Here is a 22,086-nt window from a genome sequence, read left to right as displayed (position 1 = left end):
GTCCTGAGGTGACATGTACCCAGCCAATATTATTATTGAGTTTTTTACTTTTATAGCCTGTCTTATCTCCCTGACTTGGACTTTTCAGCTTGGAAAAAATATAACTAAGGGGGGTTATGATAGAGGTCTACAAAATCATGACTGGCGTAGAGAAAGTAAATAAGGAAGTGTTATTTACTCCTTCTCATAACACATGAAGTGGGGGTCATCCAATGAAATTAATAGGCAGCAGGTTTAAAACAAACAAAAGGAAGTATTTCTTCACAAAACGCACAGTCAATTTGTGGAACTCCTTGCCAGAAGATGTTGTGAACGCCAAGACTATAACAGGGTTCAAAAAAGAACTAGATAAATTCATGGAGGATAGGTCCATCAATGGCTATTAGCCAGGATGGGTAGGGATAGTATCCCTAGCCTCTGTTTGCCAGAAGCTGGGAATGGGTGACAGGGGATGGATCACTTGATGATTACCTGTTCTGTTGATTCCCTCTGGGGCACCTGGCCCTGGCCACTGTCGGAAGACAGGATACTGGGCAAGATGGACTCTTGGTCTGACCCAGCATAGCCATTCTTATGCAGTTCAGAATACCTCCAGGGCTAGTCAGAGCTGGGTCAGGTGATTTCAGCCCTGGGAGGGGTTGAAGGTGATTGTAAGTTCCTTTTGAGATGATACTTACATCGTCTGCTGAGTCAATTTTAAAGTCAATAGTCTCACCCTGAATATTTAACTTCACTCTCCAGGCAGGCTCTGTGTCATCATAAGTGATAGATCCCAGAAACAATGGCTCTTGATTGTCTGTGATGTTAGTCACCTCCCTGACTGCCTTGGTGCAGCAAACAGCTGCATAATGTCCATATTTTGTGCATTTATTACGCCACATGCCTCTGGCTAAACATACATCTATTGGGCTATGTATTTTTCCATATCTTGTATATTTATTCTGAAAAGCTTTGGAGTTTGCTTGGAATGTCTTCATAGCCTCATGGATTTCATGGTAATGACTTCTAGCCCTCATGCTGGGTATGTTTACAGCTTCTAAGCTAGTTTCAAGTTTTTCATGGTGCCTCCTGCCTTTTGTTCTGCTGTTTGACTAGTTCAGAGAGCTTTGCTATCTGTATAGCTGTGGGTAGATTTAACTGTGTCTTTAATCACAGATGCTGCAAGAGGTTCTTGTCTGTTAACCCAATAACGAGCTTGTCTCTGATATTTTCATGTTTTGTAGTCCCCAAAATCATAGTTTTCAGCCAATGGATGCAGAGCTCTTATAAAACATTCAACATTTTCTTTTGGCTCTTGAATTCCCTAGTGAAAAAATGCTCTTTCATAAACCACATTTCTCTGAGGTATCAAACATAGCCAAAACTCTTTCATTGTCATCTTTGTGACTGTCTTCAGTAAAGATAAAGATACAGTCTGCCTACACCCGCATAGCATAAGTTAAAGAAGATACTTGAATATCTCCAGTTTCTTTACGGAGTTTTGTAGCAATGCAAAGTCTTGCAAAATACTGCTTCCAGACTGTCCATTCTGAAGGCCTATCAAAGGTGAAGTTCTCTGGGACACTGAAGTGTGGTATGTTGATGAGATCCTGCAACCTTTGTTCTCTCTCTTTCTGTTCTTGTCTGGCCTAATTTACTTCTGACACCATGTCATGTACTCCTTGTACATGATAGGTTACAGGGCTACTACTGGCAGGTCAGACTCTTGTACCAGACATGGACTGCCTACAGCACTTCCTCCCCAGAGAGATATACCAGAGATGTGCTCACTTTAATGCACTGCCAGCAATTGGTGGGTTACCCATGGTTTTCAGAACCCAAAGCAGTGGTAAGTTAACTGGTTCATTCCAGGTGGTATCAGAAATAAATCAATGGGAACACAGAGCTTTCGGCTGATGAAAGATTAATACAAGTAAGCGTGCTCTTATCTAAAACTACTATTTATTAGATTTAAGCACACACAGACATATGCAATAGGTCTAGAACACCCCAAATAATTACCTAAAATCTGAGATGGTATCAAGTAATTAGCAGCAGGTCAGTGATGGCCGGTCACTTCCCCACCACTCTATTATCTAATCTTTTTGTAACTAATTTTTACAAACATATAGCTCATAGTGACCCCCTACTGGGTCATCACTTCTCCTAACTTCAATCCACTACTTATCAACAAAACATTCCTAACAATCTTAGCTATAATAAGCTTTTATATTAAGGGTGCCCAGACTCAAAGTCTCCATCCATTTATTTTCTTTCACTCTCATAATTTGTTGATTCTTTTCTCCCCACCTCCGATTCTGATTAGCAGAAACTGCAAGCCTGCAGCTAGTATTTGACCTTGCCTCCAGAAGCCCTGCTTATTAATTCATGGGGGCTGAATGCACACAATACGGCTGCCATTAGCTTGGTCAAATTCTGAAGTAACACCCCTCAATTCTGGGGTAACATGTTGTGAGCTTAAGTAGGGTATGTTGCACGCAGCACGCCCTAGAGCCTAGGTGCTGGAACTAGGGGTGCGGGAGGTGCTGCAGCACCCCCTGGCTCGAAGGGGTTTCCATTATAAACTGGGTTTACAGTTTATGGTGCTCAGCACCCCCTCTATAAGAACTGTTCCGGCACCTCTCACTAGTACTGGAACAGTATAATACAGTTTAGCATTGCAGGACAGTGATTCTGGCAGGAGGAGGGCCCTTCCTTTTGGAAGGCGAGGAAAGGGATCAATGCCAGTGATCTGGAGACTGAGCCGATGAGCTGTCGGTACTGAAGGGCGTGTTCTGCCATGCTCACTCTCAGACCCGATCTACGCCAGGAGCGCTTTGCCAGCGTGGCTGTACTGGTTTAGTAGGCCAGTGGAGCACCCGAGTGCGGCTGTAGCTTAAGCCGGCAAGCGTGCAGTACTGCCAGGACAGCCCTGGCACTAGGGTCCCTGTTGGGCCAGATCAGACCCCTCCACACCTGGGCTGGTGGAGCTGGGCCAGCCAACGTCTAATGTACACTGTGCTGTTCCTGCCCCGAACAAATGCTGATTCCGTCAGCCTCCTCCCCCAGGAAACGCAGCCACCCTGCCTTTGCTGCTGCAGCTCCCCGAGCCAGGGCACAGGGAGCTGAGGGGGCATTGCTGACATCACCAGTGACTGAACCCTGCCAGCGGCAGGGCGAAAAATGACATTGTCCCTCTGGCCAGGAGTGGCATGGAGAGCGTTTCTGTTCTGGCAGGACAGTACCACCACTGCAACCCCACCGCTGGCCTGCGTGCACCTCCCCACCCCCAGCAAGAACCACGCCACAAGCTGCACGTTCAGCCAGCACACTGCACAATGACATTGATCAGTGCCACCATCAGGTTTTTTCCTTTTCTTTTCCTGGTAACTCAGGTCCAACTGGACACAGAGTCACAGCTTCTCTCCCGGGTCTGGCTGTGAGCGTCCAACCCACCTCCTCCAAAAAAGGACCGACTTTTCTCCCAGCACAGTACTCAGCAGGGCGCTGAGAGATCTGCTAATGCACCCTACCGCTTTCTGGGAGCCTCCTCCTTCCAAAGGGGCAGCAGGCAGGCTCTTAATCTTCCCTTCTGGAGGAAGCCTGTCTCCACAGCAGAAATGCATTCATTTGATCAGCAGTCACAGCTCTTCAGCCCGTGACGTGAGCCCTGCCCAGCAAAACAAGTAATGGGCCTTTCACTGCTGCCTGCAAAAGCCAGGTAACCACTGGGATTGCGCATACATGGGGCACAGAGTCCCTGGCGTCAGGCACAGCATTCAGTAGCCGCTCTCATTACACAAATCATCCTGCTCTGGTGTGAAACAAAATGTGTTTATCATCACAGCCCCTTTAATGCCAACCCATGGGCTGGAGGGGGGTTAAATGTCTTTTTGTTATTTAAATATTTCCTTCTAAGGGGCAGGGCTAATGGAAAACTCATCTGTTAAGTGAGAGGGGAATGGCTGGGGTGAGGCCATCCGTTCAGGCACAAAGCCAGACAGCACCCCCGGCTCTCGCCATCAAGCTGGCATCACTCCCCCGCCCCGCCCTATGCTTTAGGCCCCTTTACCATGTCAGCTCCTAGCCCATATTTTGGGAGGCACATAGCACAGCTCTGGGCACGGGCAGAAATAAATGATGATCGGGGACTGCTGTCGCTCCCTTCCCAGGGCAGAACAGCAGAGCCACATCATCCAGGAGCCTGAGGCACGGGCAGGCACAGGAGCTGTTGGCTCGGCTCTTGTGGGGCGCAGGACCACCTGGAACCCGGATTGTAGGGCAGGAGGCTCTCAGCTAATTGGATATAAACAAGCACCCAAGTCGCCCGCCGCAGTCTCTGCCCTGGGCCAAAGATGCTGCACTGACATTCCACCATGTGGTCAGGAGAGGGCAGCAAAGTCCAGGTGTGCACGTCAGCTCAGGGCAGTGCTTGATGCTACCACGTACAGCTGGTGTGGACTCTCAAAATCCACCCACAGCCGCACTGGGCCCTGCCTCATGCCCATGTAAAGCTAATCTGAACCTCCCCAGATCTGGCTATTACTCTCTAGACCCAGCACAGCCACACGCATAATCTCATCTAACATCGGCACAGCCCCCATTCTCTCCTCCCACTGTCCCCTTCCTTCACTCATGAGCTCTTCGGGCCGTGTCTGCCTCAGTCTTTGTGCCAGGCCCGGCCTGAAGAGGTCCTGACTCTGATTGGAGCCTCTGGGGGCTACATCCTAGTGGTATCTCCCTTCAGCTCCCAGCCCTGATACACACAGGCATCCCACAACATCAGAGCAGTGGTGTGTTTAACACACATGCCATGGGCCCCACCCTCAGCAACGTTGCCATCAATGACACGGGCTTTAAAAACTCAGGTTGTGCTAACCCCCATATAATGGCACAAAGGAGATTAATGCTTCTCTACTATTGCACTAGCTAAGTGCCAGGTTACACCCTTACCCTGTGCAACAAAACCATTCATGTCTCCGCGAAAAATGCAAGCAGGCAACCAGCGCAATGAGCCACCCAAAAAGCATGGGTGCCGTACTATGTCATCTACCCGCCACGGTTCTGGAACAGTTTGCCAGGCCCTGCGCAGGTCTCTGTTGGCACCAGTCAAATTCAGCACCTGCTGCTCTCCAGAGCCCAGAAGGGCCGGCAGGAGAATATAGTTTATTCGTGCAGCCGGCTGGGGACAGAGATGGTCACGGAGCCCGCTAGTAACCTATCAGTATGGGAGGGATGGGCACTGGATCATTAGTGGTAACAGCCTCCCTTACCACGTTGGCAGCATGTGCAGGAACTGGCCGTAACGTGCAGGACAAAGATTGGACCCTCAGAACAGCTGCTACCTGGCACGTGGACAGTGGAGAAGCAGATGGTCTTCAGCCCTGCCCAGCACACACTGTGCCCTAGAGACGCACAGCCCCCATCACGTCAGCTGCAGTCAACTCCCCAGGGTCATGCTGGCTCGCTGTTGGCCTGGAGGAGCTGTTTAGCACTGCCCTAGGTGCAGAGGGTCTGCTGCAGCAGGAAGGCTCCCCAGGCAGATCCCAGCCCCTGAGGAGGAGAGAGAGCATGGCCCTAGGGAGAGCAGTGCAGGCCACAGACAGGCCAGCTAAGGCAGGCGTGCCCAGCCTGTGCACATGTGCTGCTTAAACAGATTCAAACAGGGGATAAGGTGTAAAATGTTAACAGTGATAGTAATGAACCCCTGGAGCAGTTTACCCAGGGGTGTGGCAGATTCTCCATCACTGGCCATTTTCAAATCAAGCTGGGATATTTTCCTAAAAGATCTGCTCTAGTTCAAACAGCAAATTAATTAATTCAGGGCAGTCTGAGAGGCCTGGGTTATACAGGAGGTCAGACCAGATGGCCACAGGGGTCTCTTCTGGCCCTGGAACCTATAAAAACCCTACGCAGACAGGGACACCGTTCCTTCCCCCCAGAATCCCCACATTTGTGCAGGGGGAACCCACAACTTCCCCAGCATCCTCCATTGTTCATTTCCCTACCGTGGCAAGCAGTGGAACCACCCAGCCCCTGGGGAGAGAAATGGGACTGGGGGCCCAGCCAAGCTGGGAGGGGCTCAGCGAGCCAAGCTGCAGGTTTGCTGCCCCCTGCAGAGCTGCCCCTGAGCTGCCCCCTTCCTAAGGCCAAGCCCCAGCTTTCCCTGCAGCATCGGATGAGGCCTTGGGAGCTGAGCGCCTGCCTGCTCTGCACCATCGCTCCCTGAATCTTACCAAGGTCTGAGCCTTGCTGATTGCCTGAGGCCCAGAGTTCTGCAGTCTAATTATGCTTTGGTGAAAAACTATTTCCTCCCACTGCCTTTCAGTTCCATTTCAGGGGTGAACTGATTGAACTCTACTGCAGTTCTCATTGATTAGACAGACGGTTGCTGGTTCTATCCGTTATTCAGGGTGTCAGTTTTAGCCTTCTATAGCTTTGTTCTCCTCAGATTAATGAATTGATTCATTACTTCCCTGTCCCTCTCTAGATTTTTCTTTGGTAGAAAAGCAAAATGTTCGCAGGGGAACATTTAAAACTACTCGAGATTGTGTCTTTTTCCTTAAAAACATGAGAAATGTTACTCACTTATACATTAGAAAAGACAAAGCGTTGAAAAACCAGGGGCACAGGGAAGATATTGGGGACTAGCCCCAGAGACCTGTGTGTGTTGGGGGGGCAGTGAATCTCCCCAGTCAGTCTCACCCTATGTGCATGGAGGGGGAGAATGTCCCAGAGGCACCTCAATCTAGGAGGGTCCCCTGCTTGGGGGGAGAGGGTGTCTCAACTCCCTCACTCTATGAAGGGTTCCCCCCAGGGCAGTTCCCCAGCCCCTAGCTCTCTCCCTTAGGGGTCACTCCCTTCTTTAGAGGCTCAATCAGTGGCTCATTCCCATTGCTTCTCACAACTGTGCCCCAGACTCATCCTGCAGCAGATGGGCCTGCCAGACCAGCCCCCACTCCATGGTCACACATCCACCCCCTCACACCACAGGTGGTCATGAAGCTGCAGCGCTTGACTTTGATTGGCTAGGAGCCTATGCACTTAGAATCATAGAATATCAGGGTTGGAAGGGACCTCAGGAGGTCACCTAGTCCAACCCCCTGCTCAAAGCAGGACCAATCCCCAATTTTTGCCCCATATCCCAAATGCCCCCCTAAGGGATTGAACTCACAACCCTGGGTTCAGCAGGCCAATGCTCAAACCACTGAGCTACCCCCCCCCTTCCCTCCTCCTTTCCTGATTGGACAGGCTGCATATCCCCTCCCAGAGACCCCCTGACTCAGGAGACTCAGACCCTGCAGCTAGGGGCACCCTCCTACAGCCCTGTGCCTTCTCAACTCACCAAGCAGAGATCTCCTCCACAACTCCCCACACAGACCCTGTATGGCGCCATGGAGAGCTCCTGCCCCATACTGGAGATCAGCCCACCAAGCATCTGCCTTGTGATTACACATGGAGCTGATCCTCTCCTCCATGCCAGACCCTTCCCCACCCCCCTTAAAGAGCCCCCCAGGGCAGCTAGGTCTGACCTCTCTTCTCCCCACAGCCCAGGCCCAGCATGGGCCGATGCAGAGCCATATCTGAGCAGACCCCCTCTTGCCCTGGCCTGACAATCCAGCCAGCACAGCCCTGGCCTCCCTGGTCCACAAGCTCCCACCTCCATTGTGACATTCACTGAAGAGAACATGGATACCCTGCCCCCGCCTCTCTCCGCTGAGACATCTCTAAGCTGCCTTCACCCTGGGAACTGCTCCCCCCCCCCCGCAGCCCCTGGGTGCAGCCTAGTTGGAGGAAGCTGCTTCGGCTCAGACAGAAAGGCAGTGGGGGAGCTTGGTGCCAGGAACGCCCATGTGTAGTGACGGCTCTGGTGCCAGGACACAAGAGAGTAACTGCCAGCAGGGAACAGGGGTTAGAAATACAGATTGCCCTGTCTACACCAGGTGACATCTTAAAACACACCTTTTCTCCTACGGTAGGCGTGGCCCCATGGATCCAGCACGCAGGCAGCCCCACTCTCCACGGCAAGGGGACACGGAGGCAGGAGGCTCCTGCCATTCCCGACAGTGCCAGGGCAAGCACCCTGAAGCACACAATGCTTCGCTCTTAACGTATACAGTCCAGGAGAGGGTTAGAAGAGTGCGTAAGCTGAACACACCGGGGCTTGGCCTGCTCCCACGTCCTTTTTATTACAAAAAATAGCTTCATTGTGCTTCAGTGCCTTGGCTAGGAAGAGTTCTTCTGCCCAAGGGCAAGCCAGAGTCCCGGGAAAGCCTCCAGAGCCTAAGGCCGTCCTGCTGCCCTCTGCAGGGAAGGAGATTTTAGCCGTTGCATGACTGTGGGGAGGGAGACGGGGATGGCTCTAAGGATCCTGGCCACTGGTCCTCAGATAGTCCTGCAGATTCCTCGCAAGAGACTCATCATGTGGGAGGTTCACCGGCTTTAGACACGACACCAGGTACAACGGGTAGGGCCTGAAAGAGACCAGGGAACTGGTTAGGGAGAAAGGCCTATTTGGGTACCATAAGAAAGGACAGCTGGCGGGAGAGTGACAACAGCTGGGATCACAGACACCCCCGTGAGCTACGTGCAGAGACAGCAACAGTTGGCTTCTGAAGCCTGCCCGAGGCACTGGAACCTACCCAGAGCAGCATTCCAGTCTGAGCTGCCTCCGGAGAAGGTGCTGGGCAGGAGAAAATTCCTAGCACCAGGTTCATCCCACACCACTTTGTCCAAGCTCCTTAGCCCCAGGGCAGGAGCTGCTTCAGGTCAGACAGCAGCCCTGGGGCAAGGGGTAATTCTGGCTTCATCACATACTCCATCCTCTCCTCGCCAGGGCTGGCGACACAGGCCATGGCCACACTACAATAAAGGTGTTTTTAACATGTTAAAATCCTAGTGCCGACAAGGCAGCCATTGTTTTAGCTTGTGCTAGTGGGTGGAGATAAACCATACCGGGGAGTGTAGAGTTCACCACCAGCAACAGGTTAGAATTACAACTTGGGCTGTCAACAGTAGGATCTTAACGTATGGTAAAAACAGCCCTTTTCCCAGTGAGGACAAGGCTGTACAGGCTGTGGGGATTCCGGAGGATGGACGAGCGAAACAGGGGGTGTTATTTGCAGGGTTCATAGATTCCAAGGACAGAAGAAACCACTATGATCTAGTCTTGACCTCCTGTAGAACACAGGCCAGAGAGCATCCCCCAGATAATTCCTAGAGCAGAGCTTTTAAAAGAAACATCTGATCCTGATTTAAAAAGTGCCAGTGATGGGGAATCCCCCCCATCCCTTTGTAAATTGCTCCAGTGGTATGTCCCCTCAGTTAGAAATAAGGGACAGCTTTTCAGTGTGATTGTGTCTAGCTTCAACGACCAGTGATCAAACCGTGTTTGACTTCTTTCTGCGAGACTGAGGAACCCAGTATTACAGATTTGCTCCCCAGGTAGGTTCTTATAGACTGATCCAGTCACCCCTTAACCTTCCCCTTGTGAAGCTAAGCAGACTGAGCCTTGCTATAAGGCAGGATTTCTAACCCTTTTTTCTTTCTTGTGGCTTTTCTCTGTTCCCACTACAATTTACCAAGCTCCTTTTCAAACAGCGAGCAGCAGAACTGGATCTGAAATCACTGGGATCCGGCTTGAAACGAAGCTGAGCTTCAGGGTCCCCAGCAGGGATGGCGCTAAGGTTTTGGCTGTCAGGCCCCACTCCCTGTTCTACAAGGAATCCCATGCTCTGCTGGACCCTCCCGCCTGGGGACTGACTCTTTTTCCTATCTATGGGCTCCATGCCAACTCCCTCCTCTCAGCCCATAGACACGCCCTCCTGAAATCCGCCTGCTGACTTCAAGTCCAACAGGGCAAAAAGACAAGAAAGCAGCAGATCCCATATTAGCCCGGAGTGGAGGTGGAATCAGGAAGTTTTGGGGCTCACTCCATGCTCTGCTGCAGGAAATCCACCCTGACCTGGCCCTCAAGTTCCCTTAGAGCCAGCCAGTTCCCAGGTGTCAGTCCAGGGCTAACAAGCTGCTCCTCTGGGCTCTCAGGGGAGGGTTAGCTGGGCAGTAACAATCGAGGCCAATGGCACAGCCTGGCATCGATGGTCTGGAGCCACCCGTGTGAGCATTGCTAGGCGTCAGAGCTGAACACAGCAGGTGGATGGGCTGCAGCATCCCTTTGTCTGCAAGGGGTCTCGCTGGGAAATGACTGCCCCGATGCTGTGCAGTGGGCTCAACTCTGCCCCCACCTCCTGTGCCCTGCAAGCATTGGAGGACTCGTGTGCAGGTGTGGCCCAGACAGGCGCTGAGGCCCAGAACCAGGGGTGGGGCAAGCCCTTAGTCTATACCAGCTGCCTTAGTGCCACACAGCACTTTGGTTACTTCAACCCGCTGTTCTCGAGCTAGAGCCTTGGCCTAGCACCAGCCGCAGCCACCAAGCACCTTACACACCTCCCCGCTGCTTCCTGCTGTCCATCTGCTGGGGCAGCATCCGCGTGGACCTTCTGCCAGAGAGCAGCAGCTTCCTGTCGTCGGTTCAGCTTCCACAGAACTTGCAGCAGGTAAGAGGTGGCAGCAGGGTCACCTGCAACACATAGAGGGACCTCAGCCAACACCGGGGACTGCACAGACTAGAAGGAGTCCAGTGGGGGTTTCTGAACCATCCAGGAAGCTGAGAGCCAGGAGGGGCACAGCTATGTGGCAGGAAGCCTTTCCCAGCTGGGTCACTGGCCCAAAATTCCCCCTAGGGCTGACAGGCCAGCACCTTTCACCAGGACAGAGTTTGCCATAGAAACCAAAGGCACTCTGGTGTATTCAGCCAGTCCTGGTCTGGCTGGGTTAGAGGCGGCCTTGCTGAATGGCACTGCAGCTTGGAGGGAACCCAGGGGATTGTCAAACCAGTTCCAATTTCCAGTGGGAGCGCATCACCATCTATGGAAGCCCCAGCCCCGCCCCGCAGCAATACAAGCCTCTGGTACCTGGGCAAACTTGCAAACTGTGCTGGAAATTCATCAAAGCTTCTTTGTCCCGACCCAGCTCCTGGAACTGGGAGCCTCGTCCGAGGAGAGCTAGCAACCTGATCTTCTGGAGCACCTTTGCCTCGGGCAGGGCCTCTGCCATCTCCTCACCGCTATGGATGCTGGCTGGCATGGAAAGAACACCCCACACATGGCTGTGGTGTCCGCTGGGCACCGCTCCCCATATCCCCAAGTTGGCAGCGCTGGCCTGTGAATATTTCCAACTCCCCCACCCCTTTGAAAGCTCTGCTGGGAGGGCAGCACTGGCTCCCAGCTGAACGCTGTGCAGCAAAAAGGCTTCCAGTGTGAATCTTAACGGGCAAGAGGCTGGGGTCACAGGGAGGCCTGTCTAAGAGACTGTGCAGGGGACCCCCCTAAAGGACATTAAAGTTTTCAGTCAGCCTGACTGAAGATCCCTTCCCTGCACAAATCCTACAGGGATGGAGGCAAATTAGGACCAAGCCACAATTATCTCATAACCCTGCTAATTCTCCAGAAAAAGCCACTTAAAGACCAAGCCCAAATCCATTCCCTAGAACCTGGACTCTCCCCATGTCTCCTCAATCCATAGCTGTTGAACTGTCATTAGGGGGTGGTGTGAGAACACAGGCAAAGGGCAGAGCTGAGCTGAGCTTCCCCAGCCCTGTCCCATCAGCCAGTCTCTGCCAGTGGTCCAGAGCAGATCATGGCTCAGGGCAAGGAGACAGGTACTTTCCTGCCGGGCATGGAGCCTTGTTTAATCCCCCTATTGCTACTGAGCGTTACCATGGCGCTTTCCACGTTCAGAGCCCCGGACAGGTACTAGCCAGCCCCCAGGCTGGTCCCTCCCACGCAGGAACCGCAGCGGGCGGGCTGGGCTGTACTGTACCTGCGCTCACGAGCTGGACTCTCAGGAGGACATTAAGGCACCTGCAGGGGAAAGGTCAAAATCATTTCAGTGCCGTTTCCCAGAAGGGAAGGTCACGTCAAAGCCACGTGTGGCCCCAGCCCCGCGTCTGTGTGTCACAGCCAACACTGCTGAGCTCTACGCTGCCCCAGAGCCACTGGATGGGGGGCCCCTGCACCTCCCACCCTGCCACACGGGCCCCGTCTGCAAGTGGCCCCACGGCTCCCCTCCAAGGCAGGGAGGCTACCTGCCCACGGGAAGGGCTCTCAAGCTGCACTCTGCTTCACGCCAGCCAACCGCCCCATCAGGCTCCAAGCTTAGCCCTTGGTTGCCACCTGGGCTCCCCCTGCCGGCAGATGGAGTCACCTGGTAAACCGTGTTATGGCTTCCTTGCTCTCCCCCAGCTTGGTCCAAGCCCGGCCCTGGTGCAGATATGCAGCCGCCCTCCACACGATACAGCGCAGGCTCTCTTTCTGCTGGGGCGGGATGCCAGGTGAAGGGGAGCCGGCCCTCCCTGGCACCTCCCCTCCAGCACCGGAGTCCAATTCGATCCGCAGCGTCTCTGGGATCAGGTCATCCGTGCGACTGATGATCTCCTCGCACACAGCTATGGCATCCTGGTACCTCCCGAGCTGCTCCAGGGCGGACGCAGCTTCCAGGAACACCTCCGGGATCCTGGGCAGAGCTGACCTGCCGTGCAGGGGCACCTGAGCAGCGAGAGCAACAGCATCACCCTCAGCACCCGCAACGACACCCAGATTTAGAGTCCAGCTTGAAAACATGGGGGCCCCCCCATGTACTGTGTGGGTGAGCTCCCCACCACGCGACCCATTCCATGCCACCTCTCGAACCCCAGGCCAGGCCATTAGCCTTTACTCTGCGGCTCGGGGTGCCCTCCAGGGAGGGGCGGGGGCTCTGTCCCTGCAGAGATTCCGGGACAGGTAGAGGAGACGCTAGCTGGAGGAATGGAGGGAGCTGCCCTGACGAATCCCAGGGAGTCCTCGGACGGGAACCCAGTCACCCCAACACACCATGTGGATTCCTTCCCAAGAGGCTTACCTGGTGCTGCGGCCCCTCCTGCAGCAGAGCCAGAAGATCCAGGTAATGCTCCACTGCCTCACCCACCCTGCGACAGAGAGCGACATGAGGAGGTACCTCAGGCTGCCAGGGAGCAGCCTGGTCCTTGGAGGACAGGGAAGACCCCAAGGAGAGCAGCAGCTAGCAGGTCCAGGACTGACGAGTTCCAGCAGAGCTGTGCAGGCAGCCTCCTGCTTGACTCTAGCCAGTGGTACTGGTCCCCGTGCGGAGGGCAGAGCCTGCAGGGGGGAACTGCTGCTCCATCACCACCCAGACACATGGGTGATGCTGAATGGGGGTTTACCTGGGTGCCCAGAGAAGGGAGGGTCCCAGGTGAGCAGGGGGTGGGGAGTGCTTTACCTGCCAGCCTGGAGGCATCGCTGCGCCAGCAGGTACTTCACTTCCGACGGGTGGCTGCGGCTGAACATGGACGCCAGGGCCGGGGTGTGAACAAGGAGCTCCGTTCGGATTAGAAAGCAAGGATCGATAGAGACAGCCTCCTGAGCGGGGGTCTCCAGAGCCTGCACAGGTGGGGGGGAAGAAACAGACCACATGGTAGATCCCTGCTGGCACTCCCAGGAAGCTGCAGTCAAGTCCAACTACAGACATCCCAGTCCAGCCAGTCTATATCGCTCACTGCTCCTGCACCGTCCCCTAAAGGGCTTCTCTCAACCTCCCACCCGCTGAACTGCAGCCACCTCTGGGGTGGAGAACAGACGCCAGCGCCGCAGCGTGGAGAGGACGGGGGATCTCTAAGAGCCACGCAGAGCAGAGAGAATTAAACATCCATGCTACTGGAGCAGCATAGAACAGCTTCTCCCCTCGGAAGGGCGGTGGGCCTGGTCAGCCCTGTCCCGTGTTGTCAGGAACTCGGGAAAGATGTCTTCAGTCCCACATTTGCACTTAGTTAATTTTCCAACTCCTGATTTTTAATCGTCTACTAAGCGCCCAGTGAGACCCCCGCGCTACACGTGCCCCCTCATCACCGCACACCTGCCACTGAAAGGAGTGCTCACTGGGCACTGAACTGTCACCTCCCGTCAATCAGCTTCCTATTTAATACACTTGGTGAGGTGTACCTTGCTCCTGCGGCTGGTCCAACAGCCCAACCCTTGATTACCCAATACTGCCAGTGTCCACCTGATGAGCAGGGTGCATCAAGCAGCAGGGCTCTTGCATTTCTAACCGGGGTGCTGGAGGCCCAGCTTGCCTGAGATGATGCCTGCAGCAGCCACTACTGGGCTGTGAGTGGCCTGACTGACCCTGCCCCGCCGCAGGGGTAGAGTTCACGTTGGAGGTGGGGGGTGCTGGAGGCTCTGCCCAGGCACAGCTGGACCAGAGACATCAGTGCAGCCACCTGGCTTGTGATGCTTCCCCTTGGGAACAGACAAACCTTGTACAGCAGAGCCAGGGCCTCCAACTCTGCGTCCGTCTCCCCCAGCTGGCGGTACACCAGCGCCGCCTGGGACAGGGCAGAGAGGCACTGGAAATCCACCTGCAGCGCCCGCTTCAAGTGCTGAAGAGCCGTCTGAGGCTTGCCCTGGGGGCGGGAGAGAATCACACACAGCATGATCAGTCACTGCTGACATGGCTGGAATATCACCTGGAAAAGAACATTCCAGGAAACCTGATCACTGCCTGAGGTCACCCTGCCCCCAAAGACCAGGGAGACCGGAATCAGAGAGGCCCAGAGCAGCAGCCAAGCTGGGCATGGAGAGCTAGGGGAGGGTCTCTGGCCAGGCAGTGCTGGCTAACCTGCACCCTTCCCACTGCAGGGCAGCAATCACCTCCTGGGGCTGGAAACCGAAGCCCAACCACCTGGCACTCTAGTTTCTCGGCCAGACCTGCTATCTAGGACACATCCCTGGTTAGGCAACACCTCCCTCCGCCTCCCCCACCCCTGCCACTCCCTTTGCTGCACACCCCTCTGCAGATCAGGACACGTCCCAGTGGCGTCAGCCAGGCCAGACGGCACGGTGAGGACCCAGTTCTTGCACCCACCAAGAACAGTGATGGCTCTCCAGGATGAATTTGGGGCAGTAAGCACCAGATTCTCCAAAGTCACATCCTATCTCCTCAACTCTGCCCCCACCTCCAGCCCCACTGCTGCCCCTGGGCTCAGCACCAGAGACGTCACTGGTGCTCAGCACTTTTCAGGATCAGGGTTTTTGTAAGCTTCCACACTGCCCTGTGGTGTGGGCCTCGCTCCCTGCCCCGCTGTGCCACTCTCCGCCCTCTGCTTTCCAACTCCTTGGACTGCACTGCCTCAGCCCTGGGCTCACACTTTCCCACTCAGTGACAAGCAGCCCACTCCATGCAGCTCCCCAGGGCAGGAAGAATCAGAACAGGTTTGTCCTTCAAAATGAGAGACCCATGGGGCAGGGACCCGATTCTGCAGTAATGAGGGCCATGCAAGAACCCAAGACTCGGTCACTTTGAGCTGTTCTGCTTGTCAGTCCATCTCCCGTCAGTCACTCTCCTTGGGGCGATGGAGGCACTGGCCCTTGTACCCTCCCTGCCCCGTGCTACAGGGAGACAGGTGCCAGCTTGTTACCATTTGCTGAGTGCAGCAGCCGATGCAGGTGTAGATCTGGGCCAGGACCCTCTTGGAGCAGAACCCAGATGCAGCTGCCTGGAGCAGGGAGAGGGCTGCAGGGAGATTTCCAGCCTCCAGGCCCTGCAAACCTGAAACACACACACAAAACATTCTCTGCGCTCCATCTTCTTCACCCGCTCTAGGCTCTGCTGTTCACGCTATCCCACGGGCCTGGAACGGCACCGTGACCAGCACTCCCTGCACCCCTCCCATCTGGTCCCATGTAGCCTTCCTGCTTCAATGACCCTCCCCAATCAGTGCATGACTCACACCATGTTATACCCGTCTGTGGCATACCCTGCCATTGCCATGGGACTGTGACCTCCCCTGACCCGTGCAGCACCATGCACATGATATGGGAACATCACTGCCATTGTACCAAGAGCCAGACAGGCTGGGCAGGGGCGTACCAATCCCAGGAGGATTCATATTCCCCTGCAGAGCCTTAGCCGAGATGCCACTAGGGAGCAGGCAGGCAGGCAGGGTCAGCCAGGACTGTGCTGGGGCTCGGGGTGAGAGCTGAGGCCTACAGCTCGGTGGGATTATTCCGATTCTGGTCTCCAGACCTGCCCCTTTCTCAGTCACTAACTCAAAGGCTCCACTTGCGTCTGGGCCACTGCCCAGAAACACACCTCGGGACAGTCACTTATTGTGATCTATTTACGCATTCAACCCCTCATACGCTAGGCATCCCTCCTGCCTGGGCACTACCCCACCTGCCTGAAACTGCCTCCCAATTAACATTTGTCCCACACCCTTCCTCTCTTCCTGAGGGCACAGCCACCTGGGAATTTTCCAGCTATAATGCTAACCCCCCAGCAGTGCTGGGTTTCCTGGGCCTCTGGCCAGGAGCTCCACAGGGAATGGACTCTGCTGGGAGACTGGCATGTTTTATTCAGTGCCACGTGTGACAGCACCGACTACCTCCCTTGCTAGCCGTCCCAAACCTCCCTCCCGACTCTTTCAGGTACCAGGTGGAACTCTGCCCTTGGGCCCAGTAGGGTTACCTCTGCTCTGCTAGGACTTGGAATACACAAAGGGAAAGTCATCTGCATCCTCCTGGGGTGGGGGGGGGGAGCGCGGCGGCAGTGGAGAGGACAGGCCACAGCATTAAATAAGCTGGCTGCTTAGAGTGGCGCATGGCATGCTGGGACATGTAGTTCTCCCTATCTGTTTAACGCACAGAGGCACTGCCATCAGTTGGCTGCCCCCAGGGTCAGCAGTGGGAAGGGCACTCTCTGAGCAGTACCAATGAGGAGTCCGGTGGCACCTTAAAAGACTAACAGATTTATTTGGGCATAAGCTTTCAGGTCTTTAAGGTGCCACTGGACTCCTTGTTTTTGTGGATACAGACTAACACGGGGACCCCCTGATACTTGACACCTCTGAGCAGTGTGATACTCACCTCCTAGGGAGCTCCAAGGACTGTCAGGACAGGGAGCAAGCGAGAGGCCTGACCAGGGCAGGACAAGGCTCCAATCAGACTGCAGTGAAACTTAGCCAAGAAGCTGCAAAGCTGGCTCCCAGGTGCACTGTAACCCATTCTGAACTCACCGTGAGCCCCCTGCTAGCCTTCTGCCTGATAGGGGGTCCTTTCTCATCCCCGGCACGGCTGAAGAATGGGGCACTGGGGGCAGGCATATGGGGCGGCCCTTGATGCTGCAGGGCAGGGCTGAGCCAAGACAGGGAGTGAGTCACAGGGGTAGATGGGGGGAGGGCCCCATGACACTGCAGGGCAGGGCTGAGCCGGGGAGTGAGTCACGAGGGGACACAGGGAGCCCTTGTGATGTTGCAGGGCAGGGCTGAGCCAGGAACTGAAGTAGGGAATTTACATGCATATCTGAGAAGATATTGGCATTTATTGTTCAACGCTAACTCAAATAAGAACATGAAGGGCAGGAAACACATTTCCTCCTGGAGCAAGGCTGATCGCTCAGCTCCTGCACCCACCCCCAGGGAAGGGAATGGCTGAGGGAACTCCAGCTGGTGATGGCACGTGCTGGCAGGCTCGGATGGCAGTAGGGCCAGGAGGGTGGCTGGCACTGAAAGGGGAGGACCAGCAGAAGCATTCCTGGGGCTGGAGAAGGCACCCTCTAACCATACCTTGCAGGAAGGCAGCTGAGGTCCATAGTATCTCTTTCAAGTCCTTGGTGCTCTGCACCACGAGGGGCGACGTGTCCCCCTCAACAGGCACACTCCATGCCTTGAGAAGTCCAAGGAGCTCGTTCTCACCTCCGTGGGCAGAAGGCAGCGGGCCCTGCAAAAGGCACGGGACAGAGATCATCAGCGGATTACTCAGCATTGGAGGCACCAATCCCTGGGACCAGAGAAAGAGCAGGTCTGGGGGGCTGTATCGTGCCTCTTGAGCCGTTAGACTGCGAGCTCCATGTGCCCGGACCACACCCCACAGCAGCCTCCCTCTAGTCTCTTTCCTGCAGCGATTCTCACTTGCTCTGGCAGCAGCAAGCTTCTTCCCACCTCCTGCTACACTAGATGAGACCAATGGTCCCATTAGTCTGGTATCCTGCCTCCCTGCCCCGGATGAGTTCAGTGTGCTTTCCCCTAGCTCAACAGCATGCATGTGCAATCCATTCAAAACATGAGAGAATCCCAGAGGAGAGATCCTTTGTTCCACGAGCCCTGTGTGTGTGATACCCAGACTCCACAGCTCACCCCTATTGACACAGCCCTCACTGCCTTTCCAATCAGCAGGAGACAGTTACCTCTGAATAAATCAGCAACTCACTCGCTACAGAAGCTGCAGGTCTGCTTATGAACTTCCCTTCCAGTTTGTTTGGCGATCCTGCCAAGAATCTCACTGTGTTGGGTGTTAAATAGCTCCCTTCTGCTGTGGGCTCATGAGAGCCATTCAGTGCGCTTCGGGCATTAGGAGAAAGTTCTAGTACCAGTGAGAGAATTATTCATGCTGAATGCGGAGCGCCTTGATGGGCTCGGGTCTTTCGTTGACACAGCACTTCATGCTGGATGGTTTTAGGACAAATATTTGTACCAACTCGGCACCCTCTCACAGACCTCTGGGCACATATTTAGGCCTGCACAGACACTGCTCTAGCGTATGCTACAGCCACTCAGAACTCACCGTAACAGCAGAAAATCAAACTCAGATCCTCTTGGTCCGAACTCAGACCCCTAGCACTTGGACTAGTTGTGCACAGGTTCTGATCTCCACGTGCAGGTCTGAGACTGTCCCAGACAGGGTGGAATACACACCTGGCCAGCTCACAGGAGTGACATGGGTAACCAGATTCATGCTGCTGGGTACAAAGTGATACCTGCAAGGGGCAGAATGGAATCCTTCCCCTCCAGTATGGGCAGCATCACATTAGTGCTCAGATGCTACATGGGGGGCGGGATTTAAGCTTTCCTCTAAAGCATCAGGTACTGGCCACTATGTGATTCAGGATACGAGAAGAGAGGGACCCATGGCACAGTGCAGTATAGCAAATCTTCTGTACACCAGCCAGGCAGTCAGCAGCTAGGTCCCTGCCCCAGCACTGATCCTCTGGGGAGGAGTGCAGTACAAGTACCTGGAGAGAGGCCATATGGCGTTACCTTGGTGTCACTCAGGAGCCGGAAGAGACCAGTGACGCTCCCCAGGCAGTTTGCTGCCAGCCACACCGCCCCCTGCAGAGCACCTAGTCGATGCAGAGGCGCGCACAGCTCTTCTGTGGTCACATCCTGCAACACTTTCTGCCAGAGCTCCTCTGTGCTGAGATCCTGCCCAGACACCCCGCAAGCCTCCAGCACTAGAAGAGGAAAACAGCCACAGGACCATGGGTCAGTCTGCTCAGGGACTGATCCCGTTCCAGCGGCCTGACAGAGCCTTAGCAAAAGAGAGGCCCTGCCAGGAGCAGTGCAAGCTCCATTGGCTCTAGGAGAGGCACAGAAGAGCTTTCTACCTGCTACGGTCGGAGGAAGAGAACCTCAAACGGAGAGAGAGGAACAAGGGCTCTCCCATGCAGGCACTGAGGAATTAAGGGTGCTCACATTATCAACAATCTGTTGTACCCCAGCCCCCAGAGTCAAAGCCGCCACATTAGCTTTGCTGACTCCTGCTAAACACTCACGACTGCCAAGAGGGAACACGCTTGAATGCTATCGGAGTCCCTCCCCTGAATTTCAGCCCATTTCTCTTATGTTCCCGCAATCCCAAATCACTGTAAGTAAATTAGTAACACTTCTCTTTTCGCTGTGCTACTCTCTTGGGCTCTTTGGGTTTTTTAAGCTTTTCTGTTCCCCTTTGAAGCCCCAAGTCTCCAGACTCCAGCACACTGCAGCTGCCACCTTCACTCACCCCTAACCTCAAACAGCTGCCAAGGCTATTCATATGAGGGCCCAGAGCAATCCATCATCCCTCCCTGGCCTTGCTCCAGCCAACCCAGCGACCTTGCCTCTCAGACACAGGGGACATTTTCCTTACCCCTAATGAGCCCATGGTTGAGTCTTTCTGCTTCTCCCTCGACGAGGCCGTCCGACTCACTAACAGCAAAAAGCAGGGAGTTGTAGAGGACAGTAAGCTCCAGAGAGAGGCTGGGGAGAGCAGCCGGCAGCCCTGCAGTTAGAGACCAATGCAACAAGAGGCTAGCTGGATGCATGAGGGGTGTACCAAACAGCAATCCCTGTGGAAGATCTCATCAGGCTGCCCTGCACCAGCAATTGACACTTCCTGCTCTGGTTCTCCATACACCGCCTCAGCCCTAGAATCGCACAGCGGGGACAGCATCAGGCAGGTCTGAGGGCGCAGGTTACCCCCAGCTGCTGGAAGGGTCAGGCTGTGTGACTATGCCTCCCCAGCTGGTTAGGTATTCCGGGGGTTTGGTGCTCCAGAGCCCTTGCAGGTACTCTAGCAAAGCATCGCTGGTGGCGGGGCCTCCCTGGGGTGGGTGATCGTTTCCACACCGTCTCGCCAGCGGCGCTGTCGGGGGGCACTGGCCCTGGGGCAGCCGTGGGACTTACTGCCCAGAGCGACCCGCTCTGCTGTCTGCCAGGACCCCTTGCTCCTTCCCGGTCGCACGCACTCCGCAGGAAACCCGCCCGCGGGCACTCCCTGGGCGGGGGGCTGCGGCCACCAGCCCGGCGCCCCGCCTGCCCGGTACCCGCCGCAGCCCCACGCTCGGCCGGGGCGGCCAGGCGCAGGGGCCGCGGACTCCAGGGCAGCGTCACCCCCCGGCTGGGGTCGGGGCCGGCCCGCCCGGGCTCAGCGGCGGGGCAGGGTCTGCGCGGGGGCGGGGGCGCCCCCCCCAGGGGCAGGCCGGGAGGGCGGCGGGGCCCCGCGGGGCGGCGGCGGCGGGTGCGGGTGCGGGGCCCGGCCTACCTTGGATCTTCCGGAGCAGCGAGTCGAAGGCGAGTCGGCAGCGCCGCGCCGCCTGCTGCGCCGCGCGCCCGGGGCCCGAGGAGCGGCTGGCCTGCAAGGAGGGAAGCCGCGGTCAGGGTCGCCCCGCCGGCCGAGCCCCGCAGCCCGCCCCGGCCCCGGCCCCCGCGCCCCGACCCGCCCGCCGGCCCCCGCCCTACCCGCCAGCCCCCGGCCCCGGCCCGCCCGCCCGCCCGCCGGCCCCGGCCCCCGCGCCCCGGCCCTACCCGCCGGCCCCGGCCCCCGCGCCCCGGCCCTACCCGCCGGCCCCGGCCCCGGCCCCCGCGCCCTGACCCGCCCGCCCCGGCCCTACCCGCCAGCCCCCGGCCAGCCCGTCGTTCTCCTCCGTCCACGCGCGCAGGCTGCCGGCCCCCGCGGGGGCCTCGCGCCGGGCCCGCTTCGAGCCGCGGGGCCGGCTCCGCTCGCCGGAGCGCGCCCGGCCGCGGGGATGGAGCCTCTGCGCCATCGCCCGCTCGGCCACGCCCCCTCGCCCCGCGGATTGGCCCCCGCGCGCGGGCCGGAAGCGGGGATTGGCGAAGGGGGCCGGAAGCGCCGGTTGCTAAGGGAGCGGCGAAGCGGACGATTTGACGTGGCTCCGGCGCGAGCTGTCACGGGCGGGGGCGAGGTACGGTGGCCGAGGGGAGCCCAACCCCCTCCCGCCCCCGGCTTCGAGGGCTCCGCCTCTCCCCTGGCTGCGGTGTGTGCAGCGCCGAGCCCCGTTCCCGCCCCCCTTGCAGCACGTTGGGGGGGGGGGAGGCTGGAGCGCTACACGTGCGGGGCCCCCAGAAACACGTGCAGGGCCCCCAGGCTCCAGGCTGCACCTGCAGCCCCCGCTTGCTGCGAATGACCAGCTCCCGCCGAGCCCCTGCCCGGGCTAAGGGCGGCCCCGGCCGCCCCGAGGGGGCTCGTGCCCGGCTACGAACGGGGCCACGGGGGCGCTAGGGGGGGGCACACGGCGCTGCCCCCCCCCCAGTTTGCCAAGCGGCTGCCGTGCACCGGCTGCCCCCCGAGGCGCCCGTCCGCTGGCAGGGGGCTGCGCCGCTCCCCCCCCACACACCGACAGAGCCCCGCTCCATTGGGCAGCTCACGCTTTATTTGCAACCAGCCGTTTTGCCGCAGCTCGGAACCAGACCAGCTCCTCCGGGCCCCTGCTCGCGTCCAGTCT

General features: G+C 56.6%; 1 protein-coding gene across 2 annotated transcripts; it reads right to left on the bottom strand.

Annotated features, from left to right (window-relative positions):
- Nucleotides 1-1,922: 1,922 nt before the first annotated feature.
- On the bottom strand, nt 1,923-21,402 carry FANCG (FA complementation group G). Of its 2 annotated transcripts, XM_075128323.1 has the most exons (14): nt 21,235-21,402; nt 20,886-20,976; nt 19,992-20,123; nt 19,124-19,317; nt 17,654-17,807; nt 15,509-15,639; nt 14,348-14,494; nt 13,315-13,475; nt 12,937-13,003; nt 12,244-12,584; nt 11,860-11,900; nt 10,953-11,117; nt 10,426-10,558; nt 1,923-8,453 (listed from the first exon to the last, which is right to left on the bottom strand). In XM_075128323.1, the coding sequence occupies exons 1-14, from the start codon at nt 21,385-21,387 to the stop codon at nt 8,342-8,344; spliced, it is 2,022 nt and encodes a 673-aa protein (XP_074984424.1). In that variant the 5' UTR covers nt 21,388-21,402; the 3' UTR covers nt 1,923-8,341. The 2 variants fall into 2 exon arrangements, with proteins under 2 accessions (XP_074984424.1, XP_074984425.1); XM_075128324.1 differs by lacking the exons at nt 1,923-8,453; nt 10,426-10,558 and having other exon boundaries at nt 10,986-11,117; nt 11,757-11,900.
- Between the last annotated feature and the right edge of the window lie 684 nt (nt 21,403-22,086).

The sequence above is a fragment of the Caretta caretta genome, chromosome 5, assembly GCF_965140235.1.
Source record: "Caretta caretta isolate rCarCar2 chromosome 5, rCarCar1.hap1, whole genome shotgun sequence".
Lineage (NCBI taxonomy): Eukaryota > Metazoa > Chordata > Testudines > Cheloniidae > Caretta > Caretta caretta.
This window is presented reverse-complemented; position numbering and strand designations above follow the sequence as displayed.